The sequence below is a fragment of the Cydia splendana genome, chromosome 6 (assembly GCF_910591565.1).
Source record: "Cydia splendana chromosome 6, ilCydSple1.2, whole genome shotgun sequence".
In the NCBI taxonomy this organism is placed as follows: Eukaryota; Metazoa; Arthropoda; class Insecta; order Lepidoptera; family Tortricidae; genus Cydia; species Cydia splendana.
In genome coordinates this window covers 9084945-9107465 of record NC_085965.1, presented here as the reverse complement: position 1 = coordinate 9107465, position 22521 = coordinate 9084945, and the positions used below count along the sequence as shown (strand labels likewise).

Here is a 22521-nt window from a genome sequence, read left to right as displayed (position 1 = left end):
CGCTCAAGATTTCATTGTTTAACTACTCCCTACGCTCTTGGTTCAATTTTCGAATCTTTCGTTTGGTTGTGTACCTGATTATTTTTTATCTGATGGATCCCCTAAAAATATGCTATTCCTAATAATATTGATTCATAAATATAGGATCCTCGTAAATAAAAATTCATGACTAAATAATTTATAATAATAATATATTTTGTCTAAAAAGTACTCAATATACAGAAACTTCAACAAAACATAATAACATTAACTCTCGTACAAATAAAGTAATAATATCTAGATATAGTTTATACAAATACAGCAATATTTTAATTTAATTTTAAATTTTCTTAGACACTATAATAGAAACAATTACGAAAAGATATGGGTACACAATATCACAGGTAAAATATATAATTTTGGTCCACTTTTCACTTCAAATAATTTAAAATTAATGTTATTATTTAAATGTAACAAGAATATCATATTATGATCTTGCATTAAGAACAAACTTTACTCACTTATCTACCTAACTCTTTAATAAAATCCCCAAAACCTTATTTTGCTTAAAATGTACGAAAAATTAACTATAAATGGTAAAAAAAATCAAAATATTATTTGCATATTAGATATGTAAAATTATCGATTTGGAAGACACTTGATTTCATTTGATTTATTTACAAAAAATATTATTTGGTAAATAATTATACGAATATAACAATTATTGTCAACAATCATATTTACATATACATAATCTTTATTTAAATGATGTAATATACCCGAATAAAAATGTATATCTATATAGTAAAGTTAATAAAATAACTAACAATTACGTCCGACACCGTCGGCGTTTAATTTGCAACATTCATTTAATTCAATGTTTTACACTATTTACAGGCACGGATGAGATTCTCCCAACGCTAATTAGAGTCGTACAAATAAGGTAGTAAAGGCGTATTAGTATATTTTCGAAGAGAACATACTCAGGGACGCGGACAATGTGGGGATGGCCGTGTCGGAGATGGTAAATTACGTATAGCACCATCTGTTAGATTATTTATGACTACTGTGAGTAGGGAATGCAAACCGGTTTTTATTTGTATGAAATTTCGGTTAATATCCGGTTTTTCTATACAATTAAAAACCGGTTTGCATTCCCTACCACTGCCACACAGACTCGGCTTGTCACATAGTTTTCATGTCTTACTACGCCTGCAGGTGTATGTTGTATGGCGTTATCTAGATACGCTTAATAAAATATATGTCACTTTTTAACACCGTACCAGGCGTGGCTCACTCCGCGCTTTCGTCGCTTTACTACAGGTAGCTAAAAGTACATCCGTTCCACACCAATTTTGGTGGCTAGCCATAAGCCGCGCGTGGCGCTGTCGCCACCTAGCGGCCATATCTGTCCTGATCGTAACAGACGCGTTTTGTTAGAGAGTGAGTCTTCTGTACCTAGTACTATTATTTATTCTGTGACCGTACGACTAAAAGAGATTGCGACTTACGATTGAGACACGCCACGTAGACAAATACGAAGTACGATGATAAAATCTGACCGCTATTCTCAACGGTTGCACCAAACCGTCTGTTACTGTTAAAGCGTTCGCTAAATTTTATTGTATGGGAAGTTTCATAGTTCACTGTTGAGTGACGTTGATCAGTCTGCTAATTGTGGTTGGCCTTAGATTCTAATTATTATCTTCGAGCTAGCATTCTAATTTTTAACTGTATACCTCTGTATTAAGGTCTATTTCGGTTTGGCGGCGTGTCGGAGCGCTGTATGCAGGTCCGCCCAAAGAGTGGCGACGCGCGCGTGCGTCGCGCCTTGCGTGCGGAAGAGAGACGGAAGAGATTCGACAGCAGCTAGTGCGTAGGCACGAGACAGGAGCGCTTCCTGTTAAAAAAAAAACAGTTATGAATTCAACATTACAACATTTTACAATATATGTAAAAGTATACGTGCAGTTCGGTATGATTTATCTAGTGTTAAAAGTTGCTGTTGCTGCTTTTACCAACCCTACGAATACAGATGCATGCGGAACATTTTCAAAGAGTTGGAAAAAAAAACTCAGAATTTTTTGGAAAAAAATAACTAGGTATGTAGAAATAAAGGAATTAACATCCGCCTGTTGTTTGCAATAGGGGGTATTACTGCAATGTTCTGCCGCCAGAGTGCAGCACTAGCACACATTGTAAACCATAGAGTAACTTATATATACTATTCCTTAAACAGTTTTTTGACAAGTTTTCACTAATTGACATTGATGCATCAATTTACAGAGAGCCTACCGCGAAACGCGGTAATCGAAATTTCGTTATCTGCCACTCTATAGCTCGAATATGCAAGAGTGATAGAGAGACAGATAACGAAACTTCCATTTTCGTGTTTTGGGATAGGGCCACAGAACGAAAAATAGTACTGCCGTAGTCGAATCATGCTGTCACTACCCCTTTCGGTTATTTAGGGTTATCAAAATTCAAGCCATTATCTTTGGTCGTGCACGCAAAGGGAAGTCAAGTTGTGTCAACATTAATAATTGCTCGGAGCAATGCTGAGCCGAACGGAGCCGTGTTTGCCCGAAGGGAGGAGTTTCGCACCCCTGATAGGGCCTCAGTTTGTGCTAGTGGCGCCCCCTACGCAGAGTCTTGCGTAATATTCCCTATTGTGTGTGTTCTCTAATTTATGATCTGTGTACCTGCGTGGCGCAGCAGAGCGCGTACCGGTGTCGCTCGCGCAGCAGCTGGCTCGCGGCCGAGTGCTTGTGCTGCGCGGCCGCCGCGGCCCGCTCGGCGTGCAGGCCCCGAGTCAGGCGCCCGCACAGTTCCCTGAAAATTTATTAACACTTATACTATACAAATACATTGACAGAGAAGATAGATAAAGCAAAGTTAGTCATGCCATAAGTCGAGGTTTAAAATATCGATAACGGGCTATAAATATCGACGCACTACCTTAATGCTTTCTGTCTATGCAATAAAAACAATACACATGTTCCAAATTTTATATTAAAGGAAAAACATAGAAAAAAATAAGTTTCCGGCAGGACTTGATCCCGCAACCGCCGCAATCCGTGCGTTTGCTCTAACCAAATGAGCTACGGAAGCCTACCAGAACCTGTCACCAGCCAGACGTATTTGCTTGTTTTAAAATGAGTTGATACACATGTTTTTGGCGCTTTATTTGTGTCGATATTAAAGCCCTTGACGGTAAAATACACGTCATATTGGTCATTTCATACCTGTAAGCCCCTAAAGCATCTAGAGCCAACAGTAGCCTCCCTCCAATACCATCTTCTGTGAAGTCTGTGTTTTCTGTTGTATTTTCGCCCATCTCAACCGCCAGTCTGCAGAAAAAATGATCATATTGATTTTTTATTTAAAAAGGACTAATTAGACTTTATAATGCCTACCATAAGACTGAAAGTAACTTAGCACTTCACAACTTCGTCAACTACTTTATATATTCCCCTCATGGGCCACCTACAAAAAGTATCGTACCATCGTCCACATTGTCAACTGACACTTCGTAAACCTTATTACAAATAGAAGGTCCGCCGATGGCCAATGTAAAGTGTTGGTGTTAGTACACGTACATTACGTACAAGTTTTGAACTCTATAATAATTTGCATAAGGTTGAAACTCACTCCGCAGCGACCTTGAGCGCTTCCCGTACGGGCGACCAGCCAGCGGCGTTGGACACGTTGGTCGCGGAAAGGGCGTTCAATCCAGCTTCGAGTTATATTCGCCCTTTCTGCTTAAACTCTATAGTGTAAGAAATAAGGTTGAAACTCACTCGGCAGAGACTTTAAGAGCTTCGCGCACGGGCGACCAGCGGGCGGTGTCGGAGACATTGGTAGCAGAAAGCGCGTTCAACCCAGCTCCGAGTTCTCTTATATTCGCCCTTTCTGCTTAAACTCTATAGTGTAAGACATATGGTTGAAACTCACTCGGCAGCGACCTTAAGAGCTTCCCATACGGGCGACCAGCCGGCGGCGTTGGACACGTTGGTCGCGGAAAGCGCGTTCAATCCAGCTTCGAGTTATATTCGCCCTTTCTGCTTAAACTCTATATGTGTATGCCATAAGGTTGAAACTCACTCGGCAGCGACTTTAAGAGCTTCGCGCACGGGCGACCAGCGGGCGGTGTCGGATACATTGGTAGCGGAAAGCGCGCTCAACCCAGCTCCGAGTTCTCTTATATTCGCCCTTTCTGCTTAAACTCTATAGTGTAAGACATAAGGTTGAATAGTGAATAGAATCAGGCGTTACTTTGCGGAAATCCATACTAATTAAAACCAAAATATTACTTTGCTAATCCGCGAAAAGATAACGTGCTAGTCAATCAGTGCTAACCCGTTATACTTACTTGCGTATTTTTACATGCAATTAATATTCCCACCCTCCCACCGCAAAAATAAATACGCAAATAAATATAACAAACCACCACCAAAAGAATAAACCTCGACACGTGTTTCGCCTCTCTACGAGGCATCCTCAGGAGTTGTTGACGGTCTGACGCCCGGCAACGGAATGACCTGTCTAGAATGGTCGGCCATATTTATACCTTGACCACTCCCCCTACCGTGCAAGTGTGAGTGAGATGGAAAAATTCGTAATAACGGCGATGACGCAACATTCAATTGTTCGTTAAGAATCATGCCCCTATTGTTGTACCTAATTATTTCCAGTTGTTCCAGAACACCCAAACGCAATCCCTTTTCGCAAACATGTAAAATATCAAAAGAATGATTCTCAGATAAAGTGTGACCTGTATCTAATAAGTGCTTTGCAAAATTGGACTTCTCTGGATGGTTATGTCTATATGACGCAACATGCTCTTTATACCTAGTAGTGAAACTACGGCCCGTTTGCCCCACATACACTTTATTGCAATCGTCACAGGTAAGCTTATAAACTCCAGACTTTTTCCCATTCTCGATCTTATCTTTGCCATTGCAAAGCTTCGAGTGCAAAGTATTATTTGTCTTAAAGGCCACAGGAATGTCGTTAGACTTCAAAATTTTGTAAATTGCATCAGACAACTTGCCAACATAAGTTATGCTCGCTTTATATTTCTTAATCGGTTCAGAGGATCGTGCCGCATACAACATAGTGTTGACCATACTATTCCGCTTTTTCCTGATGATACCATCCACAACAGACTTATCGTAACCATTCGAAACTGCTAAGTGATAAATATTATTTAATTCAATCTGATAGTGTTCATCAGAAAGAGGCACAGTCAACATTCTATGCACATAACAATGAAAAGCAGCCAACTTATGCTGCCACGGATGCGTGGAAGAAGCCGGGATAACTGTATCGGTATGTGTAGGCTTACGGTAAATTTTGAACTGATGCCTGTTGTTTACTTTAGTGATTGTTAAATCTAGAAAATTCAATGAGTTGTCTTGCTCTAGTTCCTTTTTAAACTTAATTTTTGGATGCTTACCATTAATTTCAGCAATAAATGCATCCAGCAGGCCCATACTACCCGTCCAACAAATAATCAAATCATCCACGTATCTAAAATAGTATAATATATTATTGTTGCCCGCAATATGCTGGTTCTCAAAATGGTCCATAAAAATATCAGCCATTAAAGGACTTAGTGGTGAACCCATAGCCAAACCATCACTTTGCAAATAATACTGTCCCCCAAATCTGAAATAATTTTGTTTCATACAAATCGCTATTAGATCTATCAATTCATCTACTTCCCCTGGATGTAAACGTTGCCTTTCAAAAAGACCCTTAATAATCTCCAAAGTCTCTCCATATGGCACATTTGTAAACAAACTGTCTACATCCAATGAAAGAAGAACAGCATTATCTGGTATGTTAATGTCCTGGATCTTTTCTATTAACTGCAAGCTATTTTTCAAGCAATATTTCGGCTGGAACTGGGACTTGTCTCTTATAATGGAATTCAACCTTTTTGCCAGATTATAAGTTGGCGCACCCAAATATGAGACCACTGGACGAACTGGGATATTATCCTTATGAATTTTGGGAAGTCCATAAAGAATAGGAGCTCGTGGATTCATAGGCACAACCATACTCTTCTGATGTTCGGTTTCAAAAACAAATGAAGAATTCTTAACTGCTTGTCTAAGATCTTTCTGGAACCCTGGAGTTGGATCTCTTTGCAATCTCGAAAATCCGTCACCTTGAATAAGGTCTAGTACTTTCTGATTATACTGTCCCTTCTCCATAATCACAATGCAGTTGCCTTTATCTGCCTTTGAAACCACCAAATCACTGTCTTGCACTTTCTGTTGTATAGAACTTAGCAGCAAAACATCAGAATCAACACACGCACTCTGTGCTGGACTAGTACTCTTGATAACATTAGCCACCATGGTCTTTGTATCTACATCACCACGGCCCCGCACTATTGCAACCTCAGAATCCACTGCCAAATTTTCTAATGTTCTATGAGTAATTTTTGTCTGGAAATTATACTTCAAACCTTTATCTAAAAGCCCAATTTCATTTTCTGAGAACTCCACATTAGTTAAATTCTTGACTCGAGGATGGAAAACATGGTGAGTTATTACTTGCACATCCCTTCTCCTTAAAAATGAACCAGAACTCGACTCTGTTAACCTATGCAATTTGTTAAGCTGGGTAGTATACATCTGGTGTGCAAGTTCAGAAGCAAAGTATCTCGCCTTCTGGTCCAGAATATCGAATTCGAGATTATGCAACTTAAATGAAAGTTCTGAATATAACACCTTAAGATGCAATTTCAAATTATCCCTTACTGAAAACCAGTGGCGAGATTCTTCGTTCAACCATATTTTCTGAGCCCTATTAATAGCCAATTTAGCAGCCCTGGAAGTACTACTACAGCGGAAATGGATGTAATTAGGAACAACATTCAAACGCTTGCACTGTTGGTTAAACCAAACATTCTGGACAGCTGCACGATGTTGTTTGGTTAGTTTGACATAAAGTCGTGCCTGTTCGGCCACGCAAGCCGTTTTCAAATAGTGAATAGAATCAGGCGTTACTTTGCGGAAATCCATACTAATTAAAACCAAAATATTACTTTGCTAATCCGCGAAAAGATAACGTGCTAGTCAATCAGTGCTAACCCGTTATACTTACTTGCGTATTTTTACATGCAATTAATATTCCCACCCTCCCACCGCAAAAATAAATACGCAAATAAATATAACAAACCACCACCAAAAGAATAAACCTCGACACGTGTTTCGCCTCTCTACGAGGCATCCTCAGGAGTTGTTGACGGTCTGACGCCCGGCAACGGAATGACCTGTCTAGAATGGTCGGCCATATTTATACCTTGACCACTCCCCCTACCGTGCAAGTGTGAGTGAGATGGAAAAATTCGTAATAACGGCGATGACGCAACATTCAATTGTTCGTTAAGAATCATGCCCCTATTGTTGTACCTAATTATTTCCAGTTGTTCCAGAACACCCAAACGCAATCCCTTTTCGCAAACATGTAAAATATCAAAAGAATGATTCTCAGATAAAGTGTGACCTGTATCTAATAAGTGCTTTGCAAAATTGGACTTCTCTGGATGGTTATGTCTATATGACGCAACATGCTCTTTATACCTAGTAGTGAAACTACGGCCCGTTTGCCCCACATACACTTTATTGCAATCGTCACAGGTAAGCTTATAAACTCCAGACTTTTTCCCATTCTCGATCTTATCTTTGCCATTGCAAAGCTTCGAGTGCAAAGTATTATTTGTCTTAAAGGCCACAGGAATGTCGTTAGACTTCAAAATTTTGTAAATTGCATCAGACAACTTGCCAACATAAGTTATGCTCGCTTTATATTTCTTAATCGGTTCAAACTAACTCGGCAGCGACTTTAAGCGCTTCGCGCACGGGCGATCAGCGGGCGGTGTCGGAGACATTGGTAGCGGAAAGGGCGTTCAACCCAGCTCCGAGTTCTCTTATATTCGCCCTTTCTGCTTAAACTCTAGAATGTAAGACATGAGGTTGAAACTCACTCGGCAGCGACTTTAAGCGCTTCGCGCACGGGCGACCAGCGGGCAGTGTCGGAGACATTGGTAGCGGAAAGGGCGTTCAACCCAGCTCCGAGTTCTCTTATATTCGCCCTTTCTGCTTAAACTTTAGAATGTAAGACATGAGGTTGAAACTCACTCGGCAGCGACTTTAAGCGCTTCGCGCACGGGCGACCAGCGGGCGGTGTCGGAGACATTGGTAGCGGAAAGGGCGTTCAACCCAGCTCCGAGTTCTCTTATATTCGCCCTTTCTGCTTAAACTCTAGAATGTAAGACATGAGGTTGAAACTCACTCGGCAGCGACTTTAAGCGCTTCGCGCACGGGCGACCAGCGGGCGGTGTCGGAGACATTGGTAGCGGAAAGGGCGTTCAACCCAGCTCCGAGTTCTCTTATATTCGCCCTTTCTGCTTAAACTCTAGAATGTAAGACATGAGGTTGAAACTCACTCGGCAGCGACTTTAAGCGCTTCGCGCACGGGCGACCAGCGGGCAGTGTCGGAGACATTGGTAGCGGAAAGGGCGTTCAACCCAGCTCCGAGTTCTCTTATATTCGCCCTTTCTGCTTAAACTCTAGAATGTAAGACATGAGGTTGAAACTCACTCGGCAGCGACTTTAAGCGCTTCGCGCACGGGCGACCAGCGGGTGGTGTCGGAGACATTGGTAGCGGAAAGGGCGTTCAACCCAGCTCCGAGTTCTTTTATATTCGTCCTTTCTGCTTAAACTCTAGAATGTAAGACATGAGGTTGAAACTCACTCGGCAGCGACTTTAAGCGCTTCGCGCACGGGCGACCAGCGGGCGGTGTCGGAGACATTGGTAGCGGAAAGCGCGTTCAACCCAGCTCCGAGTTCTCTTATATCCGCCTTTTCTGCTTCACAGCGACTCTCCGCTGAAAAAAAAGACGTAGTTATATTAACTGCCAAAAAATAGGTATATGCCCAGATAGCACAATGTATTGTATAAATTTATTAAGCAATGTGAGGGCAAACAGGTAAAAACCTAAAACTAAGGATTGTTGTCTCTTAGGTTGGTATTCCACCTCACCTGTCCAGTATCTTGGTCCAATGTGCATTGCGTCTCACTCTCTCACTAAGCAAAATGTGAGACGCAAATACACATTGGACAAAGAAATTGGACAATTTGGACAGGTGGAATACCAACCTTAAATACGTGTATAAGTAGGTAAATCTGAAGCTAGGGATAGGGACATACTCTCGTTTGTGTGTCTATTGAAATCGAAGTATTTAAACCACTGATTATTTAGCCAATTTATAGAGCAAATACGATTTATTTGGCGCTCTCTTTTTAATTATAAATGAAATATCAAAAGGCGATCCCTGGATTACCTCTCGAAGGCTCCGCATTATGGATAATTTACGAAGATTAGCATTCACAAACGGGCTCTCTTTTACTCGTTAACTAGGTGTATCTGGTTAGAAGGACCAACCTCTCTCGAAAATTTGGAAGAGCCTGTCTAAGCCCAGTTGTATCAGTCGCAGTTGCTCTTGGCTCGACACGAAAGTTGCCTGCATCTCTTCTGTAGTCATGTCTCTCTGGAACAATATACAAGATGAACTTTGGATTGTGTTAAAATAGTACAGTCCCAGTAACCTAGAGACCCTTTGCACTGGAAGGTCTGCCAACTTCTAGAAAAATCGGAAAATTAAACTTGACATAATTTATACTTCGCGCCGCCAAGGCTCGGAACCGGTATTTCTTCATACAAAAAATACCGGTATTATGACGTTATTTTTCGTTCTTTGGTTTACTATTTAATTTTAATGGGACATTCTAATAATACGAAGTTGTTAACTAAATTTATGATTCAGTCCTACGTAAAGAGCGTAAAATAATTATAAATATTGGGCTATTTCGCGTTTTAAAAAAAACCTGCGCGCCACCAAGCAACGGGCTTAGGGTCTCCCCAGATATATCGACGCGGAATCGGCAAAAGCCGATAAGAAAAAGCTTTATATCTGCGCAATTCTTATTGCAGCAGATCGGTCGACAGGCGCCGGCCGATGCGAGCCAAGCCGAACGACGACTTTTTCGCTCTTATTTCGCAGACATAAAGCTTTTTCCTATCGGCTTTTGCCGATTCCGCGTCGATATATCTGGGAAGAACCTTACTTAACTTTAGACTTTAAACAGTAATAAATAAGGTTCAACTTACAGAGCTGCTTTCTTGTGTTCCTGCCAACGTAAACTCGTCGTGTTTAGGCTTCTCAAGTCTCGAGTTTGCCTCGCACAGGAACGTTCTTAAGTCGGCATCGTGGGCCAATACGGGGTGTCTTGCCATGAGTGTCAACCATCTTTGGAGGGCGGCGCGGCGCCGTTGGAGGAAAAGGGGGCTGCCGCCATTGACGACTACGCGTTTTGGGGGCAAGCGGCATACGGCACTGAAAAATTAAGTTGACATGAATAGAAGGTTAAGAAACGAAGCTATTTTAGTTTTAACGTATATTCCGTTACATCTCACTACGCTGCTTAGCTATATGCTCGACTGAGGCGCCCGTTTAACGGCTATGGGGCACATTAGTTGTTTGACAATTGACATTCAAATGTAGAACAAAATTATTTTCCATCGTCTTTTCACGGAAACGTACGAACATGTCTTGCTATTTCAGTCAGTCTCGCGGTACAAAAAGTACTGAGGTTTACTGAAGTAGCATGACAAATACGAAAGTTTCCGAGAAAATACGATGGAAAACAATTATGCACTACATCTGTATTTAGGTATTGTTATAAGCCTGCGTACGTGCCCCATATACAGTTATCGCTTTCAAGTCCCCCACAGTCACAACACATTACACATAAGTAATGCTCAAAGCCTTGAGCTTTTTAGCATAATTACGCATGTAAAAACAAAATGGTTGGTTTCTTTATCAGTGATAAAGTATAGCTAATATTCGTGTAGTCAGTTGTCATTTACAGAGAAAGTTTGGAGGGAAAGCATATAAGCTTATTTCAGAGGCCAAGCCGGTCCTATTCATCATTAATAATATTGATATTTTATATTTAGATAAATCATCATAGAAATCGACCGATACGGCGCAACTCAAATCTGTTGTCATGTCGTAATTTCATAAATAATACTATATTGTAATTATCATCATTATCAGAATATTTGCAACAAACTTTTAATTTAATTTTGCCACGACCGATGATTATGAAGCATCACATTATTATACAATATTATTGCAACATAACCGAGTCGTGATTGAATTTTTATCTCGAGGCCAACCGGTTTGACATAGCTTACCTACATTTAGCTTTATTATGGTTTACCGAAAAGCGGAAAGCGATAAAAAAACACCGAAATAAAAAGACTAAAGGGCGTTTGTTTCAAATCTTTTGTCCTATTCTGAAATTCGTCGTTCTCTATTTCTGTCACTCCATTACAAGATATCCAAAACTAAGAACTGTATCGTTTATTATGGGTACAGATAAAACCTGGTCTAACTGTTGACGTGTGTATTCTTTTGTATTACTATGTTCTTAAGGTATAATCTGGGGGTATTTTTAAGCCATATCTGATACAAGAAGGTTTTACATTTATTTTATTTTAGGGACTTTATGATGATTTTAATACCGTCTAGCAAATATAATTTGGACAAGCCTATCGAGCTTAATTTGAGACTATTTCACCGATTCCTTGGTACGATTTAAAGAAACAAAAGGTTAATATGCTGCCAAAATATGCCATCAAAGTGTCCTTTTCATGATTTCTCAATTGAACATCCACAGAATAAATGTGGTGAATTTTTATCTTTACATGAAAACGACTTTTTATGCATCATTTTGGATTCCCGTCAATTTCTGACGCAAGCGAAATGAGGGAAACAGCTAAAAAAATCTACCGAAATCCAAAGCCTAACGGGCATTCACGGCGTTGAACCATGGCTAGAACAGGTCGATAGAAACGCTCCATGATGGTTATATTGTATACCAAAGTCGGGGTTGTCGTAAGTAACATGCCATATTCTCTAAAAGGCCACTCTAAAGGGCACAGATCCAAAACTTTACTTCCATCTAAAAGAAATGATTAGACTATGCCAGATGTTACGCTTTACGAATCATATGTAATTGCTGTTTACATAGTACGATTTTTTTGTGTTATTACATAACACAAAAAGATATAGGTATTATATTGAGATATTTCTCGTCTTGTTCGCAAACCACAAATTTTCTTGTAGTATTTGTCCAAAATCGTTGTAGTTACTCGGGAGGATTAGGTAAATATTGTCCAAACCATATGCTTTACGTGATCTCCCAGGACGAAATGTTACTTATTATTAAAGCACTAATGAAACTATGCACCGACGTCTTCACATTGTAACGACGAGGTGGAAGAATATTATGACCTCCTTAACACAGCTTGCGAAGAGAACCGAGGAACATGGAACATGGTCCTCGGCGACTTCAACGCCAAGATAGGCATCCGAGGCGAATTGGATAACGGCGAAATACTTGGACCGCATGGCCTAGGCAGCCGAAATGAGCGTGGCAACCGCCTTATCCAATTTGCTTTTGGGCAAACATTAAGGATATGTAATACCTTCTTCGTGAAAAAACAAAGTCGTCGCTGGACTTGGGTCTCGCCCGCTAAAGACATCCGCAACGAAATAGACTTTATCCTTTCATCCGACAAATATATAGTCAAAAACGGTTCGGTAATAAACAACATACAATACAGCTCCGATCATAGGCCTTTAAGGGCAACACTCAGGCTTAACGTCAAAATTCACCGACAACAAATTTTCTTAAAACATATGAAACGCTTAGACCGGGAAACTCTTTTATCAAATCACGAACAATTTAATATAGAACTACACAATCAATTTAGCTTGCTCGATACATATACGGATGTGCAGACCCAATACAATATGATAACAAATAGCATAAGAACCGCGAGCAAGAAAATCAAACAGACCAAGAAAAAAGATAACAAATTAACAAAAACTACAATAAACCTCATAGCATGTAGACAGCAAAATCAACACAGCCAACGCTACGCTATTTTAGATAAACAGGTTAAAAGAAGTATTAGACGTGATATCAGAAATTACAACACAAAACTGGTTGAAATAGCACTGAAAAAACATTCTTCTCTCAGAGTAGCCAAACACGGAAGTTCTAATGGAAAAACTTGGATTACAAACCTACGGGACGAGGACGGGAAAAAATATAATAGTAGAGATAAAATTACAGAAATCTGCACAAAATTCTATAAGTCACTATATTCAGACCCTTCTTCTCAGCTATCCACCAACAATAGTTACACTTGTCCCGATCCTGAAATCATCCCTCCCATAACAGGATATGAAGTAAATGCAGCCCTCAAAAGCTTAAAGTACCAAAAAAGCCCAGGCGACGATGGTATAACAGCAGAAGCACTCAAAATAGGCAAAACAATATTACTCCCTCATATAACCAATTTGTTCAATTCGATTCTCTATTCTGGAAATTTACCTCAAGACTTCTGTCATTCCAATATAATTTGTGACGTTCCACGGAAAAGGTACCTTATGAGGGTTTCTAGTTTCGGAGATATGAAATGTTTTGTAAAGAGGTGAAAAAATTCTCAATTTTTTTTTATTGTGTGATCTGAAACCTTAATGCGTAACGTTTGTTTACCTGTTTTTATTTTTGTTATAAGTTAGTTATAAGCCTAGTAATGTCGTCTCAGAGTTTAGTAGAAAAGGTACCTTATGGAAAAAAGATTGAAAATTCCCAAAAAAACTAGTAAATACGGGAAAAGAAGTTTGGTAGAGAACTGTATTAGCATTCTGCAAAACTAATTTGATAATTTCAGTTCTGGTTGGGGCGCCTCGCAAATATTATAACCGTACATCGACCGACATCACAAATCCAAGTAGCCTGCTATTATACCAAAGTTACTCTCGTCAAGTCTTTCTTAACTAGAATAATCTTCATTTGGTTTGGTCGCATGCAGTAAATCAGCCATTGGTTTGCTGAAAAATGCCAATACCCGACGCATTACCTTATAGAATATCTGAGGTCATTGAACCTCAATGCCGCTTATCTTCAATAGCAACCGAAATATATTATTGATAAGAAATAGACGATTTATACCATTACCAAAATATTATTAGTTTATCCTAACTGTTCCATCATCATCATGCCTCATCATGTAACTTAATCACAAGGTACCTTTTCATTACATACAAATTATTGGTCTTTTTTAAGATTATTATGACGAAGAACTAATTAAATTTGGGGCAGTTTAATGTAAATTAATATTTTCTATTCATAAAAGATAAACTGTAATATGATTGATATTTTGTAGTGATGTATTATTAGATTTATTTCCATAAGGTACCTTTTCGTAAATGTATGGAGCAAATACTGTTATTGTTATGTAAGTTTAAAGTGGCCTTAGGGGTTAAATATAGTATTTAGTTGGGGTTTTAGGATTTATTTCATTTGGATGACAGAATTTCTTTCATATGTGCTCAGAAAAATTGATTGTGTGTCACATTAAAAGTAAAAATATTCAATTTTGTGATTTTATATGAAAAAGTCAGAAAATACATTTTCACCTCTAAATCGGTATTGTTTTTTGCTTAAACTGTCTGTCAGTGTTGTTTTCTAATAGATAAAATTGAAATCTTAAGAGCTCATTGCAATCAATCGTGAAAATGAAATAAAACTTTATTTTCAAGAGATTGGTTAGTATACACATAAATCAGTCGATATCAAAAGTTTCTATTTGCATTACAGAACAAGTCGCAATATTTTTTTAATCTCAGATATATAAGGTATTATTATTTGTAGTCAACTATGTAACTTACTTCAGGAACATAGTTTTTTAGGCGGCTAAACTTAAAACTTCTCTATCGTAAAGTTGCTCATTTCACAACATTATTTTCAAAAAATCATATCTCTGTAACTACGCAACCTAGAAGGTTGATCTTTTGTGTTATCGATAGCTTATTTATTGTAAATTACTGGGGTATGCATAACTCCATACCCGCCATAAGGTACCTTTGACCGTGGGACGTCACATTTTACTCCATAAAAAAGGCGACAAATCAGAAATAGGTAACTATAGACCGATTAGTTTAATTTCTCACTTATACAAATTATTCATAAAAGTAATAGAGAATCGAATTGCCCCACTGCTGGATAAAGAACAACCCCCTGAACAAGCAGGGTTCCGACCTGGCTTCTCTACTACCGACCACCTTCACACCATCAACCAAATCATAGAAAAGGCCAACGAGTTCAAAAAACCAATCTACCTAGCATTCGTGGATTACAGCAAAGCGTTTGACAGTGTCAGGCACTCTGCTGTAATTTCCGCAATGCAGAATCAAAATATTAATAATGCCTACATCGAACTCGTTGGCACCATATACCATCAGAGTACCGCATGCATCAAACTTCACGCTCCCGGCCCCAAATTTCCAATTGAAAAAGGTGTGAAACAGGGAGATCCGCTTTCTCCAAAGCTTTTCACTTGTGCTCTAGAGGAGATATTCCGAAAGCTGGGGGCCTCCTGGAAAACAATGGGAATCGACGTCGGCGGCAAAAGGTTAACCAACCTACGCTTTGCCGACGACATTGTCCTGTTCTCCCACACCGCATCCCAACTCGAACAAATGCTCCAAGAACTTTGCATGGCAAGCCTTCAAGTCGGACTTTCCATGAATAGATCCAAGACACAGTTGATGACCAACCGCGCGAAACGTAGTGTAATGGTAGATGGGCGGGATATGCAGTATGTCGACGAGTATATCTACTTGGGCCAGTTAGTGTCCTTCGACAACAGGCAGTTCAAAGAAATTGATCGCCGTATCGCAAACGCCTGGAAGAGCTTCTGGTCCATGAAGACGCTAATGAAGGGCAACCTTCCACTCTCTTTAAAGCGCAAACTCCTCGACATGTGTATCCTGCCTATCCTTACCTACGGCGCCCAAACATGGTCTCAAACTGAAACTGAAAAGTCCAGACTCAAGGTTTGCCAGAGAGCAATGGAACGCAGCATACTGGGTGTTCGTAGAACCGACCGTATTAGAAACACCGAACTGCGTTCCAAAACTGGCATTGTGGATGTGGGCATGAAGGCCGCAAAGCTGAAATGGGACTGGGCAGGGCACATCTGCCGAATGCACCCAGAACGCTGGGCTAAAGTATCCACGGACTGGATCCCACAGGATGGATCTCGGGGCAGAGGAAGACCCAAACGGAGATGGCGGGACAACCTAGATACATTCTGTGTGGAGTGGCGGGAGTGTGCATTAGACAGAGACAAGTGGCGGGAAAGAGGGGAGGCCTTTGCCCAGCAGTGGGACACACTAATAGGCTAAAGAAAAAAAAAATTAAACTATATGTCTAATTTTTTAATAAAATTATAATACCAGAAAAAAAGGCTAAGTAAAGTTGTACCCATAATAAACGATACAGTGCTTATGATGTTTGCAGTTAAAATGTTAGAGTGTTATCGTAAGTTATGCATTTTAAAACTCGTTATAGGTAAACGATCATTAACGTAAGTCACTTTCTGATATTCCCTTTTACCATTTCGCCATTTTAGCCATTAACACTGGAAACACTGGACTTACCCGAGTTTGAAGTTAAGCGACACAATTGACTTTTTAGTAGCGCGTCATACACAACAAACTTCAGTGTCGAATCCGCAGTCTTCTTTTTTTGTTACTAATAAGCCCCAAGTGTAAAAGGAATATTTTCTATGACCTTTCCGTTATCGCTTATCGCTTACGCCAATGTCGCGAATCCTGCCATAAAACGCGAGGAAGCTGATAATGAACGCTTATCGCATTTCCTCCCACGCGGTGAACTGACCACATAATCCACTTAAACTTTAACGGGCATAAAGGTGTGAAAAATTACGAAAAATTTAACCTTATCATTGTTTAAATAAAGTTCATAATCATTGTGAAAGATATATTCCCTCTGCTTTATAAAGATTTAAGGCATTAAACCAATCAACGGCCGCGAAATAGGTCTATGACCAGATATGTACATAATATCACGATACAACACGGCACGATTGTACAGTCAAATGTAAAAATATGGGTGCACTCATCATACTCAAAAATATGTCCCATTGCTCTTGGGGGGACTATGGGACATATTTTTGAGAAAGTTGTATGCACCAAGGCTCGGAACCGGTTTTTTCTTCATACAAAAAATACCGGTATCATTACGTTCTTTGGTTTATTATTTAATTTTTAATGGGACAATCTAATAATACGAAGTTGTTAACTAAAACATGATTCAGTCCTACGAAAAAAGCATAAAATAATTTAAAATATTGGGCTATTTCGGGTTTTACATAAAAACCGGTTCCGAGACCTGGTATGCACCCATATTTTTAGACTTGACTGTACCTATTCTGCCCATCACGTATACCTAAAGCTATTAACCACTGACTAACAGTCCGCCGGACGATATCGGCCGGTCAGTTGTTCGGAACTGTCAAATTTTTGTTCTAACTGACAGGCCGATATCGTCCGGCGGCCTGTTAGTCAGTGGTCTGCTTAACGGCCGTAACCCCCATTGAAACTCTAGTTTCAATTATAGAATATATTGCTGGAAAATACGTAGTCAATTGAATTACTTTCCTAAAATGGCTGTTCTGACATCAAACATCAACATTTATTCAGCAAATAGGCCACAAGGGCACTTTAACACGTCATCATTGAATTTACATACAAGCAAAAATAATAACATCAACAATTTTATAAAATAAAACTAACAATTCAATCTAACGTATTACAATTACCAGGGGTGCGAAACTCCTGACTTCGGTCAAACTCGGCTCCGCTCGGCTCAGCATTGCTCCGAGCAATTATTAGGGTTGGCACCACTTGACTTCCTTTTGCGTGCACGACCACAGATAAGATAATCACTTGATTTTTGACAACCCTAAATAGCCGAAAGGGATAGTGCCATATATTAGAAAGGGACAGCATGATTCGACCCTGAACCGCTGTCAAACTTCGTTTTTGTAGGAAGTTTCCTTTCTGTACGGTAGTACTATTAATTATTCTGTGCAATTACTAAGAGATGTATATGGTCTCTTAATGTCGAATTACATAAAAAATACAGATACAAAACACAAAAAAAAATCTATAATATTTACAGGTGTAAATGTCTCTAGGTGTCAGAACTATAAGATTATATAGTTTATCAAGTTATCCTTAGAGATGTATAGGGTCTCCAAGAGTCAATATCCTGTATAATTAATACATTCATTAAGAGAAAAGAAACATACGAGAGCAGAATGAGGCGTCTCACTGTAATTAATTAATAAATATCTGTTATAAGTATTGAGGTGGTAGTAAGTAGTAATAAAAATAAGTACTAATGTACCTAACTGTTAACACATTCACTGCCCCCGACACACATATGCGTCCACCGTCATACAAGTTTGTTTCCAGGCCACGTCCCCTGGTAGTGAATGCGTGAAGGGTCATTCCATAATAAACGCTACCAAGGGTTCAAAAATGAAAAATAGTTTAAGAAGTCAACACTAACCTATTTCCATAGAAAACATACCAAACCTTCATGTCAGAAAAAAAAAACCGGAAAAAAATAAATTTTTACATGTTTTTCATGTACTTGATCGCAACGTTTAAATGATAGGCGTAAAACTAATTTTATACAGCGATATTGGCAAGACTAATTAAAAAGAAAGTAACTGTAAACTGTTACAAATTTCCCGCAGTTATTTCAGGTAAAATATCGTAATTTTATAATTTGTCTTTAAAAATATTAAAAAGCATGGATTAATCGGTTTTTAGAAGAGTATTCTAGACTGTGGTCTCAAAGTAACACCCGAAACGAAAAAGAGATAAAAGTATGTGTAACTTTTCCCGTAATTAACTATAGCCAAACATGTTTTGCCAAAGAAAGGTTATGATGTGAACCTATGCAAATGTGTAATAGTTGTTGTTTTAGCGTCTGCTTTAGTCGTATGTTTTAAAGTTTGAAGTTGTGTAACACCCGAAACGTGTTGATCGTCCGCCTGTCATTCCCCGGCTTTTCTCCGTGATGGTTAGTGCTAGAAAGCTGCAATTTGGCATGGATACATAAATCAATCATGGCGACAAAGTAGTAACACAATAACTACATAAAGATTTTTTTTTTTAGGTTTGCTCCTATACAAAATATTTTCAATTTTTTTGCGACTTTAATCCTGTGATGTGGGGTGTCGTTGGATAGATCTTTCAAAATGAATAGGTGTCACCATCAACCATTTTTTGATTAAGTGAATATTTTCGGTAATATTCGCATCGAAAGAAAAATAATTATGATATCTTCGAGAAACAGTTTTTATTGTTAAGATTAATGTATTTTATAATAATTCAGCATTTATTACTTATGTTTTTAATCGAATTTATTAAAAAGACAATAATTTCAATAAAATGAGCCATAATTTCGTATTAAATCTGTCTTAATTTCGTACTCGTAACACCCGAAACGAACCATGAGTAACACCCGAAACAGGTAATTTATTTTATTAAAATTAATTGAAAAGTGATACTAAGTGTTACTTCAGTGTTTCAGTAGACTATACTAACTATTATTACTTGACATAACTAAAACTGGAGGTTACTTGACAAAATTCGCTAAATTATGCATTTTGGTACTGATGGTCAGAAGGTATAGGCCAATTCCTGTAACGCCCGAAACAGCTACTTTTTAGTGATTCTCTCGTTATTGCTCTTATACTTTAATTATGTGTGTACCGGAAAAGAAAATATTATCAAAGTAGTAGATGAATCAATAGTTATAACCTCCTAGTTCCTGTTACAATATCGAATAAAACCTTATTTTAAGAGTTCAAGTGTAACACCCGAAACGGTGGAATGACCCTTAACTGAGTGACATTCAATAATCATATCGGTAATTTGTGGGTTATTAAATTTTTTTACACACAACACTTTACTTCTTAATTTCTTTAATAATTATCCAAATTGGGATAAATAAGATAAGGATTAGATAAAAAATATGCTCAATCAGTCATGTACAAATTACATGCTGATAGGCTATGAAATGTGCGATACCTAAGGTCAACTTCTGTCTGACAACTCAGACAAGCTCAAGGAGAACTTACGAGGATTACAATAAGGTACAAAATGTAACAACTGTTACTCTGTTTATCGAATTATATGAGGAATTTGCCCATTACTCTAGGTTTCTGCCAAGTCTGATTTGAAACTTTGATTAACATTATGCCATTTATGCAGGAAGAAATTTAAACTAGTTGTTTTTCGGTTTCCATCTGGCCATTCCCTAGAGTTGCCTCAATTTGAATATTTCAATCACTTCACTATCATAAAAAGTAATTATCTCCTTCTTCCGAGTGCCCCTAAGTTTGTGACTATGGAATAATCCCGTACTGTTTATGGCGAGAACCGGGAATTTGGTTCTGGTAGTGTATTTGTATAGAAAAACATTACCGGGAGCACTCCCTATTTGTGACCTATATGTCTCTCAGATTGAGTTTTAAAAATAAAAGTTGTTAAAATGATGTAGATTTACTTTCAACAATGCTCTTGACTTTTGGGAACAGAAATGACACATTCCAACCTAGATCTGTGTCGGGACATTCAACTGGGGAAATATTTCATGACTTGGCTAACAAATTTGCAATATGTTCTTGAGCTTTACTCATTTGATTGAGGTAGCTGAGTAAGCATAAGTAGCAAAGTAGACACATTCTGTAAGCAACATTCTTATGGAATGCCCCTGAAGGACCAATCAGACCTATCTGGTATTTGTAAACTATAAAGTACAATAATAGGAAGACTTACCGGTACGGATATTTGGCGTAGAGCACATCATACAGCTGTACAAACTCGTTGTATCTCCTCGTCACAGTGGTGCCATGTCTCCGGGAGCTGACATAGTATTCACAGTGCTTCAGAATGAGACCTTTACGCTCGGGGACCAGCTCCACACTGATCACATCTGTCGCCTCTAGGTCTTCAAAGGTTATTATTTCAGAGTTTGACATTGTTGATACTGAAATGTTTAATTAATAGTAAATACATAGTTTGGAAAGTAATGATTTTTCTGTAAAAGTAAAATATACTCTCGTCTACCTACAGTACTGACCTATATGGTCCCAATTTGTGGAGTCTTTAAAAACCTATTAGTTTTTTGAATTCTAATATTTATTTATATGGTGGATGTTTTATAATCTCCTATTATCTGTATAACAAGTGTAAGACTCTTTCAAATGAATATAATAAAACAGATAAAATCAAAACCGATTGAAAATAGCCCACAGGTATGACAAAAAGATTTAATCATAAATACAAAATAATTATCATATGTACAACTGTAGGATAAGTAAGCAGATATTGATATGCAATGAATATGGGCCATCTGTTTAAACATTCATGCATAAATTAAATATCATTATCACAAACCAACTATTGCATGCACAGGCAAGAGCAATGTCAAAAGCATAGTTACATATTCATTTCTGTACTTGGATCGTAAAATTTTATTTTATTGAATATTTCAAAATAACTTAAAATCGCGGGCAACAAATATTTTTCTTTAAAGTATACATGCCAAGCAAAATAAAATAAGTGAGATCTTTATCCAACTATTAAACATTGATATACCTAAACGCTAAACGTTTAGAGATTTACTAAAAGTATTTAGTACGAAAATAATAAATAATAGCATTAATAACTTTCAATGTTCATAATAATGTTTGATATAAATAAGGTTAGACATGCAAATGTAGTAAATAAAACCGATCATACCTGTGAGTACTGATCAAAAGTTTAAACTAAGTTAGATCTAAGTAAGACATTCGCGACTTGAAGATCGCGATAGGAATCCACTTCGAAACTTTCCGCTGCTGACACTTCCCACACCGTGCAACTGCAAAACGTTGATAGAAAGTTATTTAAACAACACAAACTAATGAAGCAAACTATATGTTACACGTAAACAACGTGACTAGTTCTCTACCAAACTAATTTGCATTGCGAGAAAAGCATGAGAAAAGTTAAGTGACGTCAAACATGGATTCCCACGGTACTTTTTTGATGGCTACGTTCCAATTGCACTAATAAAATCTCTTTATATACCTATGATCTGCGATCATATATAACCATGGATACCGCCTTTAGGAACATTAACGTTCAAATTCTCGGGCCAAATTAGCACACATACACAATTACGCCTACATTCAAATAAGACGACGCGTTTACAGAGCCTGTAATCAAAGCTGGTAAACAAAATAAGAGTCATCTTTATTACACTAATGGTACATAGCTAAGTGTAGATGAAATGCATATAATGTCAATAACTACCAATCAGCGACATTAATCCGCTAATAACCTTCTTGCTGTACGTACTGGCCGCTGAGAGTTCGCGGTTCATATTTGATTAGAATATGACTTGGACAGGGATAGGTTTATGCCATACAGTGAAGAACCAGTCAAATAATTCACATATAATAATTTAATGCAGATTAAAAGATAACTAGTTAAAATGTTGTTATGACAT

General features: G+C 38.3%; 1 protein-coding gene across 1 annotated transcript; it reads right to left on the bottom strand.

Annotated features, from left to right (window-relative positions):
- Nucleotides 1–170: 170 nt before the first annotated feature.
- On the bottom strand, nucleotides 171–21996 carry LOC134791352 (sorting nexin-8-like). The gene is made up of 8 exons (XM_063762362.1): nucleotides 21771–21996; nucleotides 20805–21015; nucleotides 10169–10394; nucleotides 9443–9548; nucleotides 8752–8884; nucleotides 3225–3329; nucleotides 2682–2811; nucleotides 171–1879 (listed from the first exon to the last, which is right to left on the bottom strand). Exons 2-8 carry the CDS (start codon nucleotides 21005–21007, stop codon nucleotides 1733–1735), a joined length of 1050 nt encoding a protein of 349 aa, XP_063618432.1. The 5' UTR covers nucleotides 21008–21015; nucleotides 21771–21996; the 3' UTR covers nucleotides 171–1732.
- Nucleotides 21997–22521: the final 525 nt, after the last annotated feature.

Coding starts and splice junctions, on each gene's coding strand:
- LOC134791352 (XM_063762362.1), bottom strand. CDS start 21,007: ATGTCAAACTCTGAAATAATAACCTTTGAAGACCTAGAGGCGACAGAT. Junction 8,885..9,442: donor CTTCCAAATTTTCGAGAGAG/GTTGGTCCTTCT, acceptor CTTTTTTTTCAG/CGGAGAGTCGCTGTGAAGCA. Junction 2,812..3,224: donor GATGCTTTAGGGGCTTACAG/GTATGAAATGAC, acceptor ATAAATTTTCAG/GGAACTGTGCGGGCGCCTGA.